Genomic DNA, 26,164 nt, shown 5'->3' with positions numbered 1-26,164 from the left:
TCACAAAAACTTTAATTAGGACTGGTCTTAAGCCCAACAGGAATGTTGGGCCTAAAGGATGAGCCTAAGCCTACCTAGATGAGGACTGGCATTAAATCATCAATTTTTCTCAACCTTCTTTAAAACTTAATAGTGGACGACTGTTCTGTCTTAGTTGATAAAAACTCAAAAGTAACAATGTCTTGTGTTTTCCTCTCAAGAATTGAATTACATGAAGTCATAATTTCTGTAACTGGTTCTCTTGAAGTTTTCAAAATCATCTGATATTAATAGCTCTATCCAAAAAATAGGAACAAATCAAGCTAGGGCAACTGAACACAACTCAATCTGCTCTCAAGTAGCAGTGATTGTTAAACCTACAAATAATTCTCTCAAACTTACATTTAGAACTATTTGTACAATAATACAATGGAAAGGCATGATGAGTTGGAGAATGTATGAACTGAATCTTGCTTGCAGATGCTTCACTGTTAGGATATGCATACCATCCTTCTTTGGGACACTTTTAAGTCTCACTTCCAGTACCCATCCTCCAGAGAAGCCAATACAAAATAAATATTTGAGTTGAAACTGTGGTACAATGATACACCAGACATCTAGGATACTACTTGCAGGAGCTTCTACATCATAGGGATTACTGAGATTTGTACTCTTCCAAGACTTCATTTCCAGTAATTGTACCTTTCTCTCCAGAATAGGCACTGCCAGGAACATTAACCAAAAGATCATCCTCCAAAATGTTCTCCTGTTTCTGTAAATGCCCGTGGGCCTGCCATAATTCCAATCAGGCTTTAATGTGAAGTAAATAATTATTAATTTTCTTACATATCCAAACATTGCTGTAGGTGAAGTCAGCTTTAACCATTTCAGACAAATAACCACTCATTTAAACTTGCAGAAAAAAAAAAAGCTCTTCATGTGCATTTTCAATCTTAAAAATCATAATAAAAAGAGATCATGAAGTAGCAGGCTATTTTACAAGAATCTTTAGCCAGCTAGAATGAAGACAAGAAACAAGCTACGATGTTTTAACCCGAATGAAAAGAATAAATCACAAATTTCTTTCATAAAATCCACTTTTAATTAGATGTTCCCCTTAGAATATAGTATATGGCCATAAAAAAAAATAAAAAAAAAAAGAATTCTAAAACATTTAACATAATTACAGCATAACTATGATTTAACATAACTACAGCATATTATTCCATAATAGGTGCTCCAGAATGCCCCAATATTGATGGTCATATGAATATGAGGCATCCTAGGTTAGCAAAATCCATTCAAGGCACAACAAATTCAGCTACTTTATCTGTAGATGGAAAACTTCATGAGAACAGGAGACCTGTACTCTCAGAACATACCTCAGAATTGGTATTTGTCCCTTTGGTGCTCTGAACATTTCTGAGTTCACTCAGAATAACTTTGAGTTGTTTCTTAGCTTTGGCCCTTGTTGAGCGTCGTTCAGCACATTGTGCTGCTGTAACTTCAGAATGACATGCAATACAAAGAGTCCTCATGTTCTCTAGTCTGCATTCGCCTGTATGAATTTTGAGGGGAAAAAGGGAAAGGAAGAAAAAAATCTTAAATTTTTCTGCCTATAGTGAAAAAAAAAAAAAAAACACATACACACAAGATTTGTATTGCCAAGATGAAAGAAGCCTTAACCCTACCAAAGTTATGCTAAGAGTTAAAAAAGACTGGAGCAGCAACAAATACGATTCTAGCTGATTATGGTCTACATTATGGCCGACGTCATCTGAGACATATCAGTATTAGTATGGTCCAATCAGAATTTGAGTCCTGTACACAAATCCAAGAGCTTAACTGTCTTCTTTGAGTGGAACAGGGGATATCAAGTACATGGTTGGCTTATAAGTTATAGCAGGTGGAGCAAATATCTGATCTCTATATCAAGTTAGTAACATGATTTGACCAAATACTATAAATTAAGAATGTGGTCAGACTTTTTTTCAGCTAACCTCATACTATGATTTCCTAAGCAGCCCCTAAAAGAAGGGAAAAACTGCCAAAATGATCGAAGGATACCAAGATTATTAGAATTAAGAATGTGGCTAGCCAATACATAATGATTTTAACTTGTACACTGATTCTTAACAGGTATCCAGCTTCATATGACTTGAGTTGAAGAAGATGATGGGGGGCGGAGAGGGTTACAATACATTTGCTTATCTTGACATATCAAAAGTCAAAACAGCCAGTTACTAAAAAAAAATCCATATATTATAATCAGTAGTAGCTGTCTTATAATCAGAACGTTGTTAGAAAAGAGAAAGCACTTTCAATACCTTTTTTTACATGGTACCATTTTAAGGGGTTTTCCATATATTTGATATCTCTGAAGCATTGAATTTTTTGAACATTGACCTATTGTGTCTATAGTTATACTTACAGTTTTCTTTCTTATTTAATTGCCTATATATTGTTTTGCATATTGACAGGATCAACTGCCATAGAGTTGTATTGTTATCACCAAGTCATTATGATGATAATGAATTACGTTGGAGCCCATTGATATGATGACTGAGACCATTATATATTATCCATGTGTTGAGTGGTTTACAACTAATTAAGGAGGACAAGTTGGGGCAAGTCTCAAATTCAAACAGTAACTGGTACAATAGACATCAAGGAGACAGATCGCCCCTTCAGGGAGAGAAAGTTCTTAAATATTAATCTCAAGATAAAAATTATACCTCCTCCTCGGTAGACAGGAACGATGTGGTCTGCATGCCATGCATTGCCCTCAGTGGGATCATTAACAAGCTTATCAAGCCTGCAGGATATGAAACAGACATTGTTAGGCTATCAATGGTTACTGCCATTTGGAAAGAACCAATCTCAGCCTATTTGCAAGTATCACAAGCTCATTGTTCTGTAACAACAGCCTAATTGATTAATTCTTCCCACGTCTGGTGGAAAGTCTACTAAATACACTTAATACATGGACAATGCTATTTTTTCTAGAGATGGGATGCATACTAAGCATTAACAAGAATATTTATTGACCTCAATGCATGCAGCTGGACAAACACAAGATTCAACTTGTATGTGATAGTGTACACAGTACACTATATTGTTCTGCAAAATTTAAAAGTAACACTGGCATTTTTCTTTCAGCAACTTACAAGTTCTTTCGCCTAGCCACATTTGGTGCTACTTTCTCAATGTACTCTTGTCGTCTTGCCAATGATAAAGGTCTTATGTGCTTCACAAGCTTATGACAGTCTAACTGGCAATGTGTACAGACACCATGTTCTATTTCAAAAAGACCCTGAAAATTTTAAATATGTTATTTGAAACAAATATGATTGAGAACAATGAGAAGAAAAGAAGTGAGAAATATTGAGAGAGTGCCCAAGTTTTTTTCTTGAAAATATGACACATGAGCAAAAAAAAAAAGGTATTGGAGACAACAATAGGTTCAAATTCATTTTAATGTATGATATAATTCATGTTCTAACCTGACGGATGGATTGGTTGCTAGTTCTTAATCGATATTCTTCATAGCAGCCTAGATTACAAAAAAGATCCTCAAAAAATTCTGGTGTCTTGGCATTGTTGCCCCTGAAAGTAAAGAAACCACTGAAATAACCCATATGATTCATAGCAAGAAAATTTATGTGAACTTACATGCATGGTTCCTGACAGAGTTTACAGAGAGGTTCATCTGTCAGTGTCCAACCCTGGGTGTATTCCTTCTCCTTTTTGCCATAGCTGCTACATAAATTAACCTTTTTCCACACAGCATTTGATGGTAAAGGCTGACTAATCTCATATAAAGGTGTAGTCCGTCGCTTGCTTCCACCCTTGAGCAGTCCCTGGGAGAGAAAATTATAGAATTGTTACCAATTCATACATGCTATAATATCCACAAAAGAATCAGAGTTCAAACTCAATTTGACAGACCCCATTGTTGTGGTTAATGCCTTCACTCAAGTAGCCCAACTCAACAGCCAGGGGAAGTTGCAAAGGTTTCCCGACTAACTTTCGTCGTTCGATGGGCCTTAAGTTATTCCACTCGTTAACAAACGCCATAAGAATATGCCTATATGATGGGTTGCCCTTGATTGTTGCTCCTTTGTTATTCTCAGCAGCTTGAGAATTAAGAGAATCAAGTTCCTCCCGTCGGAAATTCTCAAAAAGTGGCCTTGGTCTCAGATCTGTCCCAGGAATGCAAGAATACAAGTGGATCCTCCCAGTATATTGGCTCACCTGTAAAGCAGGCAAAGCTGATCATAATTTATTAAAGCTCGTACAACTGTTTTAATATGTACTCTTAGAAGCACTAGTAACTTACAGAGTGCAAATTGTTCAGGTACATAGCTAATCAGACTTGATTTTTGCAAGTGTAGTTAAAGGCAAGCTGAGTGCTTGCCAAAGCAATTGAGTGAGGCCAGGTGCCTTTGAAGCTTTGAGGCGAGGCATCTTTAGTTTAATAATATATAACTTTTACTTTAGTTTAAATTTTATTCTATATTTAAACCCTTCATTAGAATCTTTCCACATCATATTTTATTTAAATGGTAGAATAGATAGTTCCATATACAAACACAATTATAATAATTGCCTGTTAATAACTACTATGATTATTAAAATTATATTTTCTTCGAATGGTAGACTAGATAGTTCCATATACATACAATCACAATAAATTATCAAATTTCATATATAGAAAAAAAAAAAAAAAAACTAATATATATTTTTTAGAACTTTCTATGAGCTTTCTCGTGCACTGCATGGGTTATTGACTAGTTACAACAAATAGAGAAGGTAGTTCCAATTCACAATTAGCTATCTCTATATCTAGCTCACAAATATAACTCCTGGTACCCTATCTCTGAGCCTATAATGAAGGCATTCATTAGCTATAAGAACCATGTCTAGTGTTTTTCCCCCTCCCACAAATGCATTCTCAAACTTTGACTCTAGCTTTCCAAACACAGTCGTTCGTTAGTCAAATAGAGGGCAGTTTTGCAATTTGATTAAAGTAAATGGGTGTAAACTGGTGATCACAAACAGCTAAGAGACGAGCAAAAAAGTAAAAAGAGAACCAAAAAGAAAAGATGGTAGGCTCACAAAACATAATAGTCAACAAAACATGACAAAAATCTGTCTTCTATGCTGTTAGGGCCTTCGAACAACATCTACCAGCCACCAGTTTTTATACTTCTCTCTCTCTCCTAGACCACTTTCTCACTCTAAAAAAAATAAGGGACACAAAAATTAAGTGAACTATTATAGTTTTTTTCCCTAATCAATTTAGAAATAGATTTAATATAAAATAAAATCAATCATCTAATATTTTAGCTAAGAGTTTCTCTCTCTCTCTCTCTCTCTCTCTCTCTCTCTCTCTCATATATATATAAGCTTATTGTAAAGCCTATTCTTAGATTAATTAATTAAGCCTCTTTCTAGTTTCAAAAATCAATTCTTGCACTAGATACATTTGATTTAATTTCAGATCATTATATACAAAAGACCTATTTTATAATTTTTGCCCCCCTCCACTCAAGTTAAAGCCTTTTGGCGCCTCATGCCTCAGGCGATGCAAGGACTTGGTCCCTTAAGGTTGCCTTTCGCCATTGGTTACATTGATTGTCACAACTGAAATTCTAGTAATGGATAAATGCAGTTTTCACCACTAGCTTGAGATGAGTTTTCCCTAGGAATAAATGACCTTACTCTTTCACAACAATTTTCACAGCAAACTGCAAATTTCAGAGGAATTTGAGGATCATTAGATGACTACGCATTTATATTTATTCTAGAACCTTTGCTACATTGAGAGAGGATATAAAAGTCATAATCTATGCTGCATCAATAAGATTAAACTTTTATTTTCAACACAGATGCTGTGTAAGAGCCAAAATTAATCCAGGACAAAAATTCATGGATAATGTTCAGCAATGAAGAAAACTGCAATCTCACATTAGAAACCCAAATTCTAGGTATCAAGATACAACAATCCACAGGGTTGTACAAGCCTGAATTGATGATGCAACCATTGTGTGGCCAAAGAAAAAAAATATCCTCTTTGGAAGCTTAAGATTAAGCAAAGCCCTAGAATAAGTATCCGTGTCAATTAATGAGGTCATTAATATTTTATTTGGTTTTCCTGAAGTCAAGGGTATTTTTGTAATTCTGTTACTGTTGGTTGTCAGTCTTATATGTGAGCCTTGACGTTTTTCATTATTAGGCAAGTTTTATTTAGTTTATGGGCTTTTATGTGTGGTCCAATTCAATTAGGAGTTTGTTTACTATTGATATCTGAGCTCTGCAAGATTCATTGGTTTATGGCTCCACCAAAATGATTGTGATGAAAAAAAATGAACATCAATCGCAAAGACATCAATTTTTAGCAAATTTAATGTGTTATCTGTAGAAATGTGAATTGACAAACAACTACCACATATTGGATTTATGACATATTAAAGGTTACAATAATTTATAACATCTTAGTCATAATTGTATGCAAAAGGAATCTCATAGCCAGGTATCAATGCCTTACCTCAAACCGCAAAAAGCCTACTTGGTCAAAGCAGCTTTCATTAGTTTCAATTTGCTGAACAGGTCTAACATCATCTACTACTGTTGGAGAGTGGAATGTGAATTCCTGCATTATGAACTATATATAACAGTGTCCTTTGCATCAATTTTTTTTTTTATAAAAGAAGAAAGAGTGAAAATAGTTGACCGTTTTAGTAGTTCAAACACAACAATTACTCAAGTTGTACCTTTTCCTGTCTCCGTGTATCTTTGCTGCCCTCATTCAGCTTACAAGGAGAGACTTTGCCAGCACTTCCAATTTCAGCGTCAGAATCTTCCAGTGTTCCCTTTGAAACTGGACCTTTAATTATAGCCGTAGCGGAAACCATATGAGCCTGTTCTACCAATACAATTTGTCTATTACAGCCTACTACAAGAACCTACCTATCGCAAAAATGGAAAGGCAAAGAGGCAAGGAAACCTATAAGTTGTATAAAAAAAAACCCCTAAATGTTAAAGCTTTACATTATTGTGGAGGTCATCCTTTTCGCCTGAACTGCCACCATCAGATACGCAAAGTTCTTCAAATCTATCACTTATTTTTGGAGCTACTTCACCAGATGCTTCAAACGGCCACAAATCCTCAGCTGAGCCAGAGTCTGGCAACTTCATTGTCTCTGCAGAGAGAGTATCACATGCTGCTTTCCCCAAAATCTGATCTTCACAACTTCTATCAGTCTCACCAGATGTTTCCAAATAAGAGATACCTTCAACCTGCCAACCAAAACATGATGCTGATCATATGGAAATAAGAAACAATAAACGATAACAATGAAAGCAAAACAAATGAACCATCTAAAGAAGTCTAAAATTTACACTTCATTACAACAGATTAATATACTATGCAGAGAACAAATGACTTCTATTAAGGAATATCAACATAAGCCAAAAACAGTAGCCAATCATGCAGAAGGAAAACCAAATTACAAAACATCGCCAAGCTCCTATGCTCACAGCAGAGTATGAAGCAAGATAAGGGCCACACAAACTTAAATAACAAAAAGCAGATGCTTGCTCTAGTTGCCATTATCATTATAATGCAGCTTAGCTCTCCTATATGAATACCCCATACTAATGCCTACTTTATCAAGTCAGCACCATTTTAGAGTTACTTCTTGGTATTTTTTATATTAACATGTTATTGTAAATTAGCAGAAGGGTATTCTAATAATCATGCCATAAACTATTATATAAATATGTACAAAAGTGAGGGACTGATTAATGTAGCCCTAGACCTTTTCTCAAATCTCTCTAACCCTTCTTCTTTTCTCCTTTTCTCTCTTTTAACTCAATATCTCATATCTAACAACTTATAAATTACCACTTATCCCCTTAAAAAAAATTACCACTAATCCCATAAGTTTAAACTATTAAGAAATTATGAATCTAATCACTTAAGCACTATTCCAACACGTGTGACTTTTAACTTTTTATACGGGAGGTAGAGTGGAGACGAGGTTCAAACTCAAGACCACCTACTATGATTCCATGATAAATTACCACTTGTCTCAAAAGCTTAAACTATTAGGCAACGGCGATTTAATTATTTAACCATTATTCCAAGACAACTCAACTCACTAGTACACATTCAGCAGAAAAATAAAAAGTCTACACCCTGTACACCTCCACCTCATATTCTTGTCCTGTGTGTATTATGTAATGACAAAGCTAACAAATATTTTTGTTTTCAGAGAGTAAATTGAGGACTCAGAACTTTCAATCACAACTTAAGGCATAGGGAATAACTTAAGAAAGTAAAGAGGTTAAGAAAATTGTTACTTTGAAATAAGCATTTCCAGAAATGTTGCTACTCCATGTAAAAATAAAGGCAAGAAGGGAAGGAAGAGAGTTTTTTTTTTTGGGAGAGGGGGGGCATACCAGTATCTCTTGTATGGCATCATATTTTCCATCTGTTGTGGATGAAACCTGACGTAAACTCGTGTTTAACTTTTGCCAATGTGACTCATCTATGGTGTCCTGCAATGTGAACAAAGCATTGGTTTGTGTTGAAGAGATATGTCTAAAAAACTGCTGTAAAACAAACGAGAACCTTTGCACAAAAAATGTACACGTTGACTGCTCTTTTTTGCCCTCGCCTGTGAGCTCTAGACTCACCCTAAAAGAATTAGTTCAAAGAAAGTTTAAGCATCAGTCACTAATATAATGTTGGGGAAAACCACAAACAATCTCACAGATTAGTGAAAACATGCTTCTTTTCCTCAAAAATTAAATTAGTAATGGTAACCAATAATAACAATATTTTAACTTGTAATTATTACTACTTTTAGTATTATTATTATGTAACACTAAAATAACTAATTTGTTAATGTATTCCATATTCATCTGTGTAACCATGTTGCATTAAATATTCTAATTTACCACATATCATTGAAAATACATATGGATAAAGAAATTCCCTCATCATTTTCTAATTTCAGAATAGTGCCGACCTTTCTTCTTTTTTCATTTTTTTATTTTTAAATTTAAAAATATAATTCCCACAACTGTATTAGATTGAACCCTTGACCTCACCCTCCATTTTGGAAGAGGAGATAATGTCACTTTGTCCAAAGACCATCAGCAGAAAACTCATTACTTCTAGTCTCTTCACACATTCATCTTGACATAAAAATTTAGGTTTTGCTCCATTTATGGACAGGTAGATTCTAAGTTACTTTTCATTAACTCAAAACCATCCCAACCTCATAGCAGCCTTATAACGCTCCCCCTTTGTTTTGATGACTATCGACTTTTTATTATATTTTTTCTAAAACATATTTCCAATATGCAGAAATGCTATATAACTAAGAAACCCCTAAATTGCATAAAGAATAGAAATCAATGGGTGCAATGATAAGAGAAATTAAACACTACCAAAGCCATTAGAGGCAAGACTGGGAGAAAATACACATTTTTTTGAGCTACTATTATTCAAATTCAACTTACTAGATATAAACTGTCTGAGCCTTTAATAACACCAAAATATTCTTCATCAAAGAAATTACTTGTGAACATAAAATCAGAAGAATGATGTAATCAATTATAACTTTCTTATTAAATTACTAGAGTTTACATTAGGGGAAGTTATTCAATATTATTGGACCTGATTCATCCATGATGGGTCCTTAGGCAACTCCAAGAACACGACATTTCGCGCTGACGAAAAATCAAGTCCAACACCTCCAGCAGTTAAACCAATTATTGCAATCTTAACCTGATGAAGAAAGATAACTGATGCATTAGGACAAATAATAATATCCAGGCTAAGGGGAAGTGGCTCAACTGCCGCGTGTGACATTTTAATTTACACAAGATGTAGATCTAAAACTCCCCAAAACATGAGAACAATGCAGTGTTAAAAATTTCACATAGGACAGAAATTTATATGTGCTGGTGGTATATGTAGGAAATCAGAAAGTGAAAAATAAAGAAAGAATGAAATAAATATAAAGATAGTTTTTCTAAAGAAAAGATATGATGAATTAGCTCTTATTAGTCATCTAACCAATAAATTAGAAATATAAGTAAAGTTCAGGTCACTAGATAAAAAATCGTGTGGAAGTCACTTAATCAAAATGGCTGACAGTTCATTTCCTGTTAAAAATTAAAATTTTAAGTTTTAACAGAAGAAGTTAAAGGTCAGAGTCTATGATAGTAGACAATATACAAAACTACCACAAAAGAAAAAATTAAAATCAACTAAACTAAAGCACATCAAAGGACTGTCCACTGCTTTCCTTTCCATTCCTGAAGTTCCAAAATTCCTTTCTTTCAAAAATAGAGAATCTATCATAGTTTTAAATAAAAGGAAATCTCTACTGAGACTGAACCAATTGAGAATGGTGAGACAGATAAGTTATGCTTGACAAGCTCCACACAGTCAGTCCTTTCGAAGCATTTACACTTCTTTTTTTTTTTTTTGGGGGGGGGGGGGGGTGTGGTGAGGTGGGGAAGCCAGAAAACCTTGAAGTCCAACAAACAACCAAAAGGCTAATAAACACAGCAGAAATTGTACTCATATCAGATAAATGAAGCAGATAAGGAGAATAAGATACGAGCCTCAGTTGATGATTGGAAAGTCTGTACAGCAGTTTGCCTATCTTTGTCAAGTGTCTTTCCATCAATGCGGACAAAACTGATCCCCTTCTCACATATAAATTCCTGACAATACAGAATTAACAAATTTTACGACAGTAGTTACACACAAATCTTGATGAGCAGTAACGAGGCCATCAGATGCCCAGATAAACAGAACTTATTGGCTGAATTTGTACGAGTGAGGAAGGATCTGACTAGCTTCCATGATTTCACACTTCCATTTGATTCCATTTCCATTACTTGAACATAGAATTCATATTAAGTTTTCAAAAATATCAAAATGAGTTTAAGATTAAATCTATAACATAAGAAATAAGGATATGATGATATATAAAAAAGCCTATAAGTTATTGTAAAGAAACAAGCCAAAGTAGATTCACAATGTTGATTTTTGTCTCAAAAGCAACTGGAGAAAACTAGTAAACTATCTCTCTATTGTCTGTTTCTTCACCTGTCACTTTGTCTATTATCCCACAGGAATAACAGTGTAGATGATCCCTTACTGAGAAATGTCTTTGGCAAACAAAAAATCATAAAAAAATGACATTGATTACTAGGAAAAAGTGAGCAGCTAAATGAATGAAATACAGATTGAAAATCACAACATTATATATAGATTCTCACAAAATTAACTTCTTTTGCATGCTATTGTCCAACATTATCTCAAAGATCATATTTTCTCTATGTTAGTAATATGCTTAAAATAGAATATAACTGAATGAGTGATATTATTAGTAAATTTATAAAAGCTTCTACTACACCTGCTTGCTGCATCATTACAGTTCAACTTCAGCAATCACAAATTGTTCCTCGAGTTAGTTAAATATGTGAGAGCATAGTTAGAGGTGTTGTTAAAACAAGAAATAATAATGCTTTGAGATTCTCGTCATCTCCTCCAGAATTTGAAGATTGTTAACTGATAATAGTTTCCTATACCCAAAAAAGTTGCCAAAATCTCACCAGCCTTAGATTCTAAGCCAATAATAAGTAAATAAATAAAAATCAGAGTGTCCTTTACCAAATTTCATAGGAAAAACACAGCAGGACTATGAGGTTTTCCTAGTTCTTTTACAAAGCCCTAAGTAGTCATGCTCCTAGTTTGAGAGCACATGGGACAAAGGTGGGGGACAGACAAAAGTATTACAGGATAAAATATTATCTGAGATCTTGTAAATCTCCAGGGTTTAAGCAATATATCCCAGTAACGTTCAAACGAGCAGTAATAAAAAGTGGATTCAGGCCATTTTAAAAAAGTAAAAAGGAACCACCAACTGAGAAAGAACCAAACCTGTATTCCATCAAGGACCATATGATGATGTGCAAAAATTATCATCCTTTGAGAACTGGGGTGTAAATCCAAATCTTCCACACCATCTGACTCTGCAAGAAGTGGATGAAGGGAAAGCCAATCACGAAACCCAGAGAGCTTGGCAACACCAAGTTCTTCGTAGGAGAGCTTCCCTGATTTGCAACGATTCCCACTACCTGAAAGCAGAGGCAAAAGGAGATAAGTAAATGAGGATAAATTGTGAAGTCAAGACTGGCTTGTTCACCCAACAATCAATAGTTACTTTTCAAGGAGCAGTCCATAAACAATTTATTACCAAGTAAATCTGATGAAAGTACTCAGAACTCGGCATCTCATAAACTTATCAAATCCTAATTGTGTTCATTTTCGGAAGAACCAGTTTAAAAAATAATGTCATTTCTAAATACTAATAGAAGTCATCACATCCTATAATTAGATATAACATCTTTATAAACTTAAGTGTGTCTGTATGTTTGTGGGTGAGTTTGAAGTATCCGCATGCATCTGAGTAATAATTACTTCTACTTTTCTTTTTCCTTTTTTTTTTTGGGGGGGGTGTTGGGGGTGGGGGGAGGTACAACTCAAATTCATTGAGTTGCATAACAGGACCCCTATGAGCTATAATCTTAAAAAAAAAAAAAAAAAAGGTATGCAGCAATGATTCTTGGTTCAAAGCACTAGAAAACCAGGCATTTACATGGGGTCTAGCTTCCTTAATATTTTTTTACTTCTCCCACTGGTCTAGTGAGTATTCATCTATGTTAGACTTATGGCCGTAAGTGATAATTAAAGCAGGAGATCCTGAGTTCAATCCCTAACTTTACTCTACCTCCTATTTAAAATGTTAAATTCCCACTTGTTGAGCTCCCACTTATTAAGGGGAAAGTTTAGACCCTACAAGTGAGGGGGAGTGTTAGACTTATGGCCATAAGTGATTAAATTCATCATTTCCTAAAAGTTTAAGCTTTTGGGACAATCGGTAATTTAACAATCTACATGGTCTTCATCATGAGATTTTGTCACTTTTGCTTCACATGGCAGATCTAATTTGGGCATTTGCAGGGTTTTGTGGATTGTTTCCTCCCCTTTTTTTCACGATTTGGCACTAAATCGTGCCTTTTTTTTCACGATTTGGTACTAAATCATGCCAAATCGTGCCAATGAGCTCTAGCTCAATTGGCACCACCTACCCTTATAAGTTCTAGGTGGAGGATGAGATCATGGGTTCAAAACTCATTGGGTGTGTGTGTAATTTACCAATCAAAGAAAAACAAAAATCTTTGGCTCACGTGAGAGCTAAATGATCTCTCCATTTGCATATGGATAGAGTATTGATAGAAGGGATCAATTTAATACAGTGTCAATTATCAAAGTTACTGTATCAAATTGGTGGGGAAAAGAAAGTTAAGGTATCAAATTGGTGGGGAAAAGAAAGTTAAGGGATCTTAGTGCAAAACCATAAAATTTTCATTCTCACCAAATTGTCCACATCAAGATGTCAATGAGTTTCTCCAGTAGCACCCATTGAATCCCAAAAGACCTGAGGGCAAAACTCCACACATCAAAAACAGCAGTACAACAAAAAACAGATGATCCATCGTCTCCCTGCTACACCGACACATACAACACTATCCTAGTAGCATGTAACTGCGCTTTATGATATTATCACACATGAGGATTTTCCCACATGCTGCAGTCTAGACAAAGAAAGAGACCCACTGTGAGGCTTTAACACTAAATACTCTTCCAGGGAAATGCTAATCTACATCCACCTTGAGGCAAAGTGGGATAATGAAATCAAGAAGATTGAGGGGGTGTTTGGTAATATTGTTTAAACAACAGTTTTCAGTGTTTAAACATCACACCACGTATTTCCACAACACTTTTTAACCTACACGTATTTCCACGACACTTAAACAACGTTACTAGAAATCTCTTATCAAATGGGCCCTGAGAAAGCAAGTCATCCCAAGCATTATATTTCAAAGAAATCTCATATCTCAAGTTGTCCTCCCGCCACATTTTGTCTCACCAACATGGATCCCATTGATACTTCTTTAGCTAAAGAGAAATTACACAAGACTAGGAAAGCAACCCTCAAACTTTGATCATTACACCATTTGCATGCCGGAACTGAAGCTGACTGCCATTTCCAACATCAAGAAGAATTTACTGTAAGAACCTATCCAACCCCATCCTTATGCTCTTCCATAAACTACATCTATGAGTAACCTAAGCAAGTTTATACTCCCTCAACCCCAGTCCTCACTGTACTTTACACCTACTACACAACCACCCTAAGCACGTCTCCTCCATTCCAAAACACCATAGCCATTTTCCCAAAAGGACTTGGTTGAAGGTAGCTAGCTTCCTAACACCCATGCCCCCATTAACAGTAGGAGTGCATAAAGTTTATCAACCCACCAAGTGATTGAACTCGCCTCCATTGCCAACCCACAAGGAATTCCTCCTATAAGAAGATTCTCCATTTCTTACAAAATCTTTCTCATGGTGCATTTTAAACTAACTCAGCGTGCAAAACAGAGCTTTCAAGCACTCTTCCCATTGTCTTCAACATAAAGCAATCAATTGTGATACGCTAACTTTGAGATTGGCATCCCAAAGTTTGAATCGGAAGGGAATATCCACAAACACCACAGTGCAATATCTTCATATGTCAACTTAATTAAACTAAACTAAACTTTATCCCCATTTATGGTGGTAGTTTACTTGTATCAATTTCTTTTAAAAAACACAAATGAGAAATAAAAATATAATTAACTAGTATCCTTTGCAAAGCTAAATAAGAAGTATGCATTTTGAACAGATCATGTAAGAAACAAACAACAAAAATCTTGGTGACACAATATTATATCAGTCAACCAAATCACAAAGATTGCAATCAATATATTAGCAACCATGACATGAATGAATGTTTAGAAATTCACTACTCAGAGCCTAACTCAAATGATAGGAGTCAGCCCAAAAGAAAAATAGGAACCAATAGTGACTTGACATGCATCCATATAACAAAATCTTCCACTATACTACATCATAATGTCACTTTACTTAATCTATGAACTAGAAGTCAGAGCATAAATCAAATTGGATGAATCAATACCCGTTACATAAACGATGTAGTCAATTAATAAGCTATTGTGAATGACAAGGGATTTATTTTCAAACCAACTCCTCTTGCCCATATTTTTTGATCCAATCTGTTATCAAACAGGACTCCTTGACATAAACTTTTGCAGAGTATACACATAAAAAATGTATAAATTACCATCAACTTCAATAAAAATTTCCGAAGTCATATCTTCAGCAACACTTTTTCCAGAAGCATCAGTATCCCTATTCACCACTTTTTTTTCAGCAACAGCAGCCTTGGCTGAAACTATATCTGAACTCTTCAACAACAATCTTACAATTTGCCGGCGTAGAGGTGGTAACTGCACTAGCAGATGTTGCTTCAGACGTCTTATCTACAATAGAGAAACAAGCATCAAAGAATCAGAATTTTTCTTAAAAATAAAGGCGATATAATGACCACTTGGATGTTTATTGCAGCAGAACTGCACTAATACTATCCCTCTGGATAGCAACATTTACTAGTACTTCATGCTAAATTAGAATCAAGAATCAAATTATTTCAAAACCTACACATATGCTAAACAAACTCTTAAATAGTGGATTATGTCTAACCAAGAAAATAAGAGAACACTGAACCACAATTAATTGCTCTTACATGCCAGGTGACAAATAAGTGTCCAACAGTCATGGACCTAGATCCACATTCATAGTAACTGACTTAGATCCAAAACTTATTATCTTCACCACAATGTTTCCACATCATGGGAGATCCTACACAAGTGGATTGACTTGGCAAGATGGTAAGGCACCTCTTGAAGAAAAAATTCTTCTACAAAATCTTCAACATCCTCTTCATGATCAGTTAAATACTCTTGAGAAAGACGTGATTGATGATGGAAGGAAATATAAAGAACTATATACTGAGTCTCAAGTAGTAGAAAGTGAACCTATGACTATTGCTCGATTCAAGAGTGGGCTGAAGTATTAAATTTAAAAATAAATGGCCTATGTATATTTAGAAATCTTGAAGATGATATCGAATGACTATTCGGTTTGAGTTGTTTGTTTCAAGACTAAACATAATGCTAAAAGATTGCATGTAAAAAAAAACTGCACAACAGAAGTAGCCAGTAACAACTCCTAAACAGTGAGGTAAAACACCGCAAAGGGAAACTGGAAAGCCAGAACAGGATGCTGACAAATCAAAACAGCTTGCTATAAAGGTAGAATAGCCAAAGGAGCAAGACGTAGACTCTAAACAGCATGTTCAAGAGTCAAAAATTATGCAAAAAATTCCAGATGGTCAGAAAAACAAGCAAAAGAACCTAATGGCCCTAATCAGCTAGTCATGACACTAGATGACCTGAAGATGAACCTGAAAGTTCATGGAGGAAACTTTTGATAAAAGGGAACTATTGAATTGCAATATTGCATGAGGAGAATTTTGAGCAAAAACATGAGAGCCAAGCTATTGCAGGACAAGAAATCGACAAACCAGCAACTATTCAGCCTATTGTTAAAGCCAATTACATCTCAGCCAGCTATGTGTGTTATTCTACAACAAGCCAAAATTGAAATAAAAGAAGATAGTATGAATGTATGGTGAAAGAACAGAAACAAAATGGAGAAGCTTGTTTCAATACTTTAACAGGATAATCATGCTAAGGATGTGTCCCTTGCAATGATGGTTCCCATTTTTCATTATCTAACTCCTGAAAAGTTTTAAGTTCCCATTGGAGACAAGGATAATCCATTGTCATCATAGTTTCAAGCAACAAAGAAAATAAAGAAAACTCAAACTCAGACTTTTTATATTATCTCAAGCATGCTATACAAGAGGCTAGAAATTATACTACAACATTTTAAAACTTGTGTATGAGTTTTCTCCAACTAGGGAGATTATTGTAGACAGTAAAGAGTTCGAGGAAAAACAAGATTAAGTACCAAAAAATTCAAGCATTGTGGTCTAGATTAAGCTACTTCAGTTATTATTCAGTCATAATATTAGGTTTTTTATGTTAGAAAGATAATGGTTCAGTTTTAATAGATTTTCTAGAATGTATAGTAGTAGGTTGTTCAAGAGTCCCATTAGTCTTATTTTACCTATTGGGTCATTTTTCTATTTGGTTAACAAATTCTTAATTACTTTTAGCTATAATTAGGAGTCATAGTCTTTCTAAGAAAAGGTTATTTCAGTCCTAGTCCTTCTAGGAGTACTAATGGCAATAGCTTATAAAAGATCTTTATTTATTCAATAAAAGATAGAAATGATGAGATTGAATTTAATAAAATTCTAGCAACTTATTTTAAACTTTGAGGGTGTGATAGGCTTCTCCTTTCTATGTACGGTTGCTTAAGGAATCTAGGTGTAATTGTCAGGTTTTATCCTTCTTTGTTTCTTGTTCTATTCATTGTTTTAATACCAAACAGCCATCAAACTCATTCAAGATCCAATTATCTTTTTATAAGTAAAAGATTTTATTCCATTGAAACTACCTCATGAGCATTACGAAGCATAAGATAGTATAAAGAATTGTAACCACAGAATTACAAGCCAACAAATCAGATTAGCAAACTCTATAATATTCCCACTGTCACTAAAGGAGGACCATGAAGGTATTAAATAATTTCATAACAGCTTTCCCAAGCAGAGTATTCTAAAGGATGACATCAGAAGGTATTGAATTATTTCCACAACCATGGTTCATTTGAGAAAGTATAAATGCTACTTTTATCGCTTGTTCCAAAAAAACCTGGGGTAGTGGAGGACAAGGATTTTCGATCTATCAATCGAGTCACTGGGGTTTACAAGATCATAGCCAAAATACTGTCTAATAGGTTGAAAAAACGGTGCTAGAAAAGGTGGTGTCTGTACCCCAAAATGCTTTTGTTAGAGGGAGACAGATTTTGGATTCTATACTCATTCCCAATGAATACATAGATAGCCTAATGGAATCAGTTATGCCAGGGGTGTTGTGCAAGTTAAACTTGGAGAAAGCTTATGACCATGTACGCTAAAATTTTCTCATTTATATGCTCAAACAACGTGGGTAAAGTTCTTGATGGAGAAAATTGATATTAACATGTATTTACAGTGTCCAGTTTTCAGTTGCTTGTATTATTGTTCATCATTGTTACAGAGGCTTTGTGCAGATTACTAGAGAGGGAAGGGGAAGGTAATTATATCGGGGTTTACATTAATGACAAGATAAATCGCATTTAAAAGTTGATTTTGTGTAGCTACAAGCCATTTCAGGACAAGATAAATTTGAAAAAATCTAAATTGGTTCTAATAGATGAAGTATCAAACGTACAGGCCTTGTTGGATATTTTGAGGTGTAGAGTATCCAAGCTTCCTATGAGATATTTGGGGTGTCCTTTAAGCTCCACCTCAAGGAGAAAGCTGTATGGAATATTGTAATAGACAAAACAGAGAGACAGTTGGCAGGCTGGAAGAGAATTTATCTCTCTAAGGGGAGAAGAACGATGCTTTTAAAGAACACCTTATCAAACCTCCCAACTGCTTATCTTTATTTCCCATTCCAATGGGAGTTGCCTGAAGTATAGACAGGATAAAGAGGGATTTCTTGTGGGGAGGGGTATCTCCGAGTGTAAACTCCGCCTGGTTAACTGGAAACTGTTTATACACCATTTTCAAACAGTACACTGGGTATCCAAAATCCAGTGCAGTTAAGCAGGCTTTGTTGGGTAAGAGAGAGGCTTTATGACAAAGGGTGGTAGATCGCAAATATGGCAGCATGAGGGGAGGATGGTGATCCAACAGCATTAAGGGGTAAGTCTCTGGAAGAACATTAGGAAGGGTTGGGAGGACTTTAAACTGTTTATCACTTTCAAGGTTGGAGATAGATCTTCAATTAGAATTTTGCATGACTAATGCTGTGGGGGGATACCGTTGAGGGAGAGTTTCCCAAGGTTATTTCATATTGCAAGAAATAAGGATGCCTTTGTGGAGGACATTTTGTCTTTTGAGGAGATAATTATAACTGGAATGTCAATTTTGTTTGCCTAGTTCAGGATTGGGAACTGGATTTGATTGCTACTTTTATGGATCTAATGTATCTTGGGAAAATAAGATGTAGATTGAACACGCTTTGCTGGACTCCATCTTCACAGAATGTTTTTGAAGTCAGTGTTACACTCAACATCTCATCAATCCTTTACTTGGAAGAATCCGTGCAGAGGCATAAAGTTCCTACAAAGGTCAGCTTTTTCCTCTAGACAGCAACTCTTGGGAAGAACCTAATTACTGATAATCTCTGGAAGCGGATATTAGTTGTGAAAGTTAAGTGTTGCACGTGTATAAGGGATGGGAAAACCATGGATCATCTACTTCTCCATTGCGGTTGCCAGAGAGCTTTGGACCATGGTATTTTCATTGTTTGGGGTTAACTGGGTCATGCTAAAAGGTATTATGGAGCTTTTAGCCAGTTAGAAAGGCAACTTTAACAGGGGTAATAATGTTGGATTTGGGGTATGATTTCTCATTGCCTCATGTGGGGTATTTGGTGGGAGCAAAATGCTCAAACATTTGAAAGATGTGAAAGATCGGTTGATGACTTGAAGCTTTTATTCCTCAAGACTTTACTTGAGTGAATAAATGCTTCAGGTCTTTTTCTTTTCTTTTCTTCTTCTTCTTTTTTTTTTTTTTTTGGCTGCTTTGCCTGACTTGCTTGAACAATGTACTTTTAGTGTTTAATTTTATTTAACTGTTGTACACATTTTTAATGAAATTTTTACTTGTCAATCATGGTTATTTTTGAAAATGCATATTCAGGAGTTTAAGAAATATATAGTTTTAAAATGGCTCAAACTCACACTCAATATTAATTATGCTACTTAGTGGCCTTTGGCTTGCTAATGTTATTTATCTGTGGCTTTCAGATCAGTTGGAGCTAAAGACTCCTTATTAAAAGAAAAAGTTATGTCGGAAAATGATTTATATATTATTGGTATTTAAGGTTGCTACGCTTGCCCCAATATGCTTTATTAAGCTGTAGTTAGTTGATTAAGTTGTAGGATCTTGACATTAAGACATTTGTTGCATTTGATATCTTGTGATAAGTTGTATGTTATTGAGGAAGCATTTAACGTTATGTGTAGACCTATATGGAGATGTATGATTTGTAGTTTATAATAATTTTAAAAGTTTACAGAGTTCTAAATTGTAATGAGGAGATATTTTTACATTTTATGGAAAAGTAACCTTGGAAAATTTATTACTGGTTTAACTAAAGTGGATTTCTTACAGTTTTAGTTAGTTGATAGATTTCTCATGCACTACACCTTAATGGGTTTGAGCCATGACAGTTAATTTGATGAAAACAAATTTTACAGTCATGGTAATTAATATGTTTTTACATTATTGGTATTAGTATTTACTATTTAGTACCTAAAATATTGGTCAAAAAGCTAAATTGAAGTCTAAAACAGGAAAGTAGTTATAAATAGCCATCATTATTTTTATATAAATATATAAGTATTGAATTAAAAAAAAAAACATATACACTAAATGAACGGAACAGTTATGCTCTGAAAGTACAATGAAAAACAGCCATCATTATAGCAGTTCTATTTCTAAAAATAAAGAACCAAGGCCTCACGCAACTTAAATTTTCAATTGATAGTTGATCTTAAAACCTTGATGGTGGAATGGCTTTTCAAAGATAGAATAATGCAAATAACCCGTCACAAAAAATATTGTAAAAATGTGCATCACACTAATTAGTCTGTTTGGTTCAGCTTATTTTCATCATAAAAAGGAATATACAGCTTTTTGAAACATCACATTTTTCATGGTACAACTTACTTTTACACATTAAACAAAATAAGCAGACCAAAATAAGTTCATCCAAAGACACACTTAAGCATATTGAGAACAAGAGCACAAACCATAATAGTTTGCCTAAGTAACACATTCAACTCTTCCAAGCGAATTCCCTTTGAGAAATCCTACAAGAACAACATGATATGTTTTAAAAAGTTCTTTGCAAGAGCAAAATATGAGAAAAAGCTAATGATCAGAATATTCATAGATCTTATTACACAATTCTCTAGATAGAAGATATGGCATCTTTGTTTACCAACCACATATTACCAATGTCTATGCAGGTATCCCTTATAGGATAAGAATCCACAAAGAGGTCAACTCTATCACCCTAGAAATAGACTTAGCCACATGGTCTTTCATCATCTTCATGAAAAGCATGCTCAGCATGATGCTTTTTGTTTTTTTCTTATTAATGGGTTGTTAAAACAACACCAACTTAACCAAAATGCAGTGTGAAAAGTAATTTATCCAAACCATATAGTGCCCTTCTGACACAATTCTAAAGACTACCTGATAAAACTTCCCTTGAGAATCACGGACAACTCTAACAGCACAGTAAGTTTTTGCAAACTCATATTTGTTCATTCCCAGTAGACCAGGCCTATTACCAACAGAATTGTTGAAAAATAGATGAAATTAACAAAGTGGGTAAAAGAAAATCAGTCTTGTGAGACATAAAGGTGTAAAGAAACTTGCCATAGCATGTTTATCTGATGAAAAATGTCATATGGCCTATGGATCACCTAGGAAACATACAACCAAGATATTAGTATTCGTTAAACACAAATTGAAAAATAAACCCACACAAAACATTAGAAAGCTAAGAAACATAAAATTTCGAATAAAAAGGAATGGTAACATTGTTTAAATGCGCCACAACCTCGACAAAGAAGGTGTCCCAGATAGTAGAACTATTCGCTTGACCTTCATAGCCACATCAAGGACAGCTTTTATCTGTCAATACACCAGCAAAAAGAACAAAGAAAAAAAATTAACATATGTCAAAAGGATCCTTGCAGATGATATGTACAATTAACCAACCATAACAATCAAAAAATGAATATGAAAGTAAATTAAGAAAGAGATTGTTCATGAAATCGCTTTTAATGAAACCCATGTAAGGACCATATATCCATATACAAGATACCAATTTGGTTAATAGTACTACTACTTATTGAGACAGACTGTTTGATGAACTGTTCTTTTCCATCATTGCTTCTGTGCGTAAACCCGTGAATCCCCCCAATGGTAGATGGAATTATTTTATGCCTGTTTATAGGCCATATTTCTAACCATGACCACATAGTTGACTGTAATGGAATATTACTTGCCAAATACAATGAGTCCATCATCATTCAAATAACATTTTCTTACAGTTTGATTTTTCATTTTAAATAAATGGTACCTAATGTGGCATTGGAAGAGTATCTGCATCTAAGCATCTGTGTGTCGCAATGACTTATTTCTTTTTTCTTTTCTTTTTTTTTTTTGATAGGTCACGATGACTTATTTCAAAGTGGGGCTAGTTTAAAGAGAAGTTTTTGCTTGAGTTGCGACACATATTTGGTTCATACTCACCATTTTTTCCTTTAATAATGCCTTGTGGAAGAGATGATTGTAGGGATAAACAGTAATAGTGAGAACTACCTTTTAAAAAAAAAAAAAAAAAAAAAAATTCTATATGCTTTTGTATTCTCTTTTTTATAAGTAACAAAAATTATTAATTAAAAAGTATAGCCCAAGTATGCAGGGAGTATACTATGGGTACATCAAAATCAAACTCTTTCAGTACAATGATCAAGAAAATTTAATAGGGTGGTAAAGGAAGAGTTCTTTCACATCCCTCAAAGCCACAAGCATTACTTTCCTGCCAAAGACACCACATTAAACAATGGGAAACCAACTCTGAATTTCTATATTTTGATGCCATCCAAAATGCCCTTGCCTAAAAGCCAGAGGCATTTTAGAAACATGTTGAACTGTTAATAACTTTTTGGTTAAAGTTTATTTATCAATAGGATAATTTTTTTTAATCAATGTTGGCAAATATTTTGGAATATAAAAAAATAAATAAAAATAATAGATCGTGTGCATTCAAAGTATAATTATATCTATTGTACTGCAGACCAACACAACACAAAACATATATATTGCGAAATGCACACGAGTTTCAACAGTCTTAATGGTCATCTTTAGGCAATAGATCATGCATTAAAGTAACTTCTTCATCATGTATTCCAACCTTTCGCACATAAACTTCCATTATTTTTTTTATACATAAATTCTGCATATAATAGCAACAAAATATGGTCCTATGGTGCATGTACAGCAGGTTTAGAACCTATACAAATAAAAAACAATCATATTTGAAAATTCTGGCAATATCAGGGCTGGTTCCTTGCTTGGATGTATTAAAATTGCAACAACAAGTCAACAACTAAAGCAGCAAAAGAAATGTTCTTTAATATCACAGTAACTCTTTGAGGCAATGGAAGTCTCATTTGAGAATTAGATGTTATTTAGGTATCATTATCAAATTTTATTTAACAGGTAAGAAGAAAATATCAAATCCACCCAACTGCTTTCACATATGTCAAGACATAGGAGAGTGATTGTACCTCTTCTGGTTCAGACGCTTTCTTAGAACACCGAACATGGTGAGATTCATCAATTATTAATAAAGCCCATTCACGATCAAGTATGCTTTTCCGCAAATGGTGAAGCATTTTGTAAGAAATAACCACAACTCTAGGGCATCTCTTTAAATGGGCAGGATTATCTCGATGACCAAAAACTGGAGTCAGGAGGAACATGTAAGCACTAGTCACTAAATATAACAGAATATTCCCATTTGATGATCTGAATCATGGACCAAACGGAGAGACTAGCTTTTATATTGTTTCTTCTCTACTCCACAAGAGTCATACACTTAAGAGCAATGATTACAATAGTTAAAAATATTTGAATTTACAAAAGACCAAGATTTTTCTATTCTCCATTATTAATTACTCAACAATGATTTTTATGTTCTCCATTATTAATTACTTGACAAAGATTTTTAGTACTTATAAACTCCACAGATTGATAGAAACAGAACATTAGGGCTTGTCTTCCAAAGACCCTAAACTTTAATCTTCAGACTCCCATTCCCCCACACACCCCCCCCCTTCCCAACCCCCCCAAAAAAATGGAAACATATTGTGAGAGAATATTACCAAGATGGATATCTGAAGTTGAACATAAGGGAAGCCAACGTTCTAATTCTTCTGCCCATGGAATGCGCAAAACAGCGGGGCAAACAACAAGTATAGAACCTTCATTCATGAAACAGCTTGCAATAGCAATAGCCTGCAAAGAGATCAGGCATATAAATAAGTTAAAGTATCATGCACTCTTCTAAGAAAATTTCAAACAGTAAGGGTACGTGCGTACACCTATTATTATGTATAAATAATCAGAACATTAAGATTTCCCAATTACACGAAATCTCTAATTTACTTACACGTTAAATCAATGTTCAAATATATATTCCAAATCAATGGGGGTGCATACATAAAGTCACATTATCCATTCAATACATACCTGCAGTGTCTTTCCAAGGCCCATTTCATCTGCAATAAGGCACCGACCACCCCTCCGCAAAGCAAATCTCACACCATCAAATTGGAAGGGCAAGAGCGTATCATGCAATGTCTTTGGCATCTTCCCAATCAATTCCTCAACCTGCTCATCAGACAAGTGTTCCGGCCTGCATGGTAACCACCTTCCAGCAATAAAGGAATGAGAAAGCCTCTCGATAACATTAAATGTCCCCCAAGGTATCTCTTCAACCTCAACGCTTTTCCAACTCTTTAAACATCTCAAAATAGAATAATAATCCCCTAGCTTATAAACACACGCCTTCCCACCTCTGTGATTTTGTGTGAAGTGCGATGGCATGACCTAAGAGAACACCAAATAACCAAATATGTAAAAGAAAAGTTAAAGTATAAACATGAAATGACAGTGCTAAGGAAGACCAAATGTGAACAAGGACTATACATAAGCAATAATATTGTTTTTTTTCTTTATAAACAAAAATATTGTTTCCGTCTTTGCATGAATTTTGTCTTTTGTCTTTGAACTTTTTAAAGAACTTTTTGCAAAATTCTAGTGGTGAAAATATGGATGAAAAAAAAACAACTTTTTTTCAATAGATTAGGGATGGATTTTTATTTATTTATTTATTTTTTTAAGTTTAAAGACATATCCGTTTGGGATTAGTTTATAAGCTAGCTAGCTGTTCCCAAATGGACACAAATGTTGCATTTTCAATAAATTAGTGATCAAAAAAAAAAAAAAAAAAAATCCTTTTTAAAGTTTAGAGACGAAAAATGAAATTCATGCAAACTTTTTAAAAAGTATAAACATGAAATGACATTGCTAAGGAAGACCAAATGTGAACAAGGACTATACATAAGCAATGAATATTGTTTTGTCTTTGCGTGAATTTCATTTTTCGTCTTCAAACTATATAAAGAACCGTTTGTTAATAGTTTAGCGGCAAAAAACGAAATTCATGCTAACTTTAGGGACCAAAATGTTATCTTGATGCATTGTTTATTTCGTTGCAAAGAAAATGAGAGTAAAATCATATATATTCAAATAGAACTAGAAAACCTAGAATTCGATTTTGTACAAAAGAAAATGGGAAAAAAAAAAAAAGCACATACATTGGACAAGCAATCGGTGATTCTCTGCAAGCACTGGTCGTCTCCGGGATACGCAAAGTCCCGCAGGGGTTCGGGCGCGGCAAAGAACGAGTCGGGCGAGCATATCTCGAGCCTGACCCGGAACTTATCGGGCGGGCGGGGCGGCGGAGGCGGAACCGGGTTGGATAGAACAGTAGGTTCGGGCCTTGGTTTGGAGAATTCGGCGGCGTCGGTCTTGGTAGTGGCATTGGAAGCGAGTTCGGGGGAGAGCTTTCGGCACTTGAAGAGCTTCCACGGATTTTGCGGTGGCGGTTGTTGTTGGTGGTGGTGGTGAGAGGAAGATTCTAGAAGGGCCTTGCGTTTGGCTAGGGCGGCGAGGCGGTTCGACTCCGCTCGCTTTCGCTGCTCCTCCGTGACCTCCATTTCTTGGTTTGGCCTGGTTGTTAGGGTTTTGGTTTCATTTTGCAAACCAGAGAGAAGAAGAAGAAGAAAAGAGAGAGTTTTGAAGTGAAGGTACGATCGCAAGATTGGGCGGGGAAACAATAGAGGGAAAAGAGG

At 34.9% G+C, this 26,164-nt stretch overlaps 1 protein-coding gene across 4 annotated transcripts; it reads right to left on the bottom strand.

Annotated features, from left to right (window-relative positions):
* Window positions 1-169: 169 nt before the first annotated feature.
* Window positions 170-26,164, bottom strand: LOC115963633 (DNA annealing helicase and endonuclease ZRANB3). 4 transcript variants are annotated; one of them, XM_031082721.1, is made up of 24 exons: window positions 25,628-26,164; window positions 24,498-24,857; window positions 24,131-24,263; window positions 23,534-23,709; window positions 21,796-21,869; window positions 21,612-21,647; window positions 21,426-21,516; window positions 20,978-21,037; window positions 15,261-15,459; window positions 11,954-12,150; window positions 10,627-10,728; window positions 9,671-9,781; window positions 8,618-8,683; window positions 8,446-8,544; window positions 7,033-7,281; window positions 6,756-6,902; window positions 6,530-6,646; window positions 3,928-4,233; window positions 3,652-3,839; window positions 3,483-3,585; window positions 3,147-3,292; window positions 2,715-2,794; window positions 1,362-1,537; window positions 170-751 (listed from the first exon to the last, which is right to left on the bottom strand). In XM_031082721.1, the coding sequence occupies exons 1-24, from the start codon at window positions 26,027-26,029 to the stop codon at window positions 635-637; spliced, it is 3,735 nt and encodes a 1,244-aa protein (XP_030938581.1). In that variant the 5' UTR covers window positions 26,030-26,164; the 3' UTR covers window positions 170-634. The 4 variants fall into 4 exon arrangements, with proteins under 4 accessions (XP_030938581.1, XP_030938579.1, XP_030938580.1 ...); XM_031082719.1 differs by having other exon boundaries at window positions 170-769; window positions 25,628-26,163; XM_031082720.1 differs by having other exon boundaries at window positions 170-769; window positions 6,530-6,634; window positions 25,628-26,163.

The sequence above is a fragment of the Quercus lobata genome, chromosome 10 (assembly GCF_001633185.2).
Source record: "Quercus lobata isolate SW786 chromosome 10, ValleyOak3.0 Primary Assembly, whole genome shotgun sequence".
NCBI lineage: Eukaryota > Viridiplantae > Streptophyta > Magnoliopsida > Fagales > Fagaceae > Quercus > Quercus lobata.
This window is presented reverse-complemented; position numbering and strand designations above follow the sequence as displayed.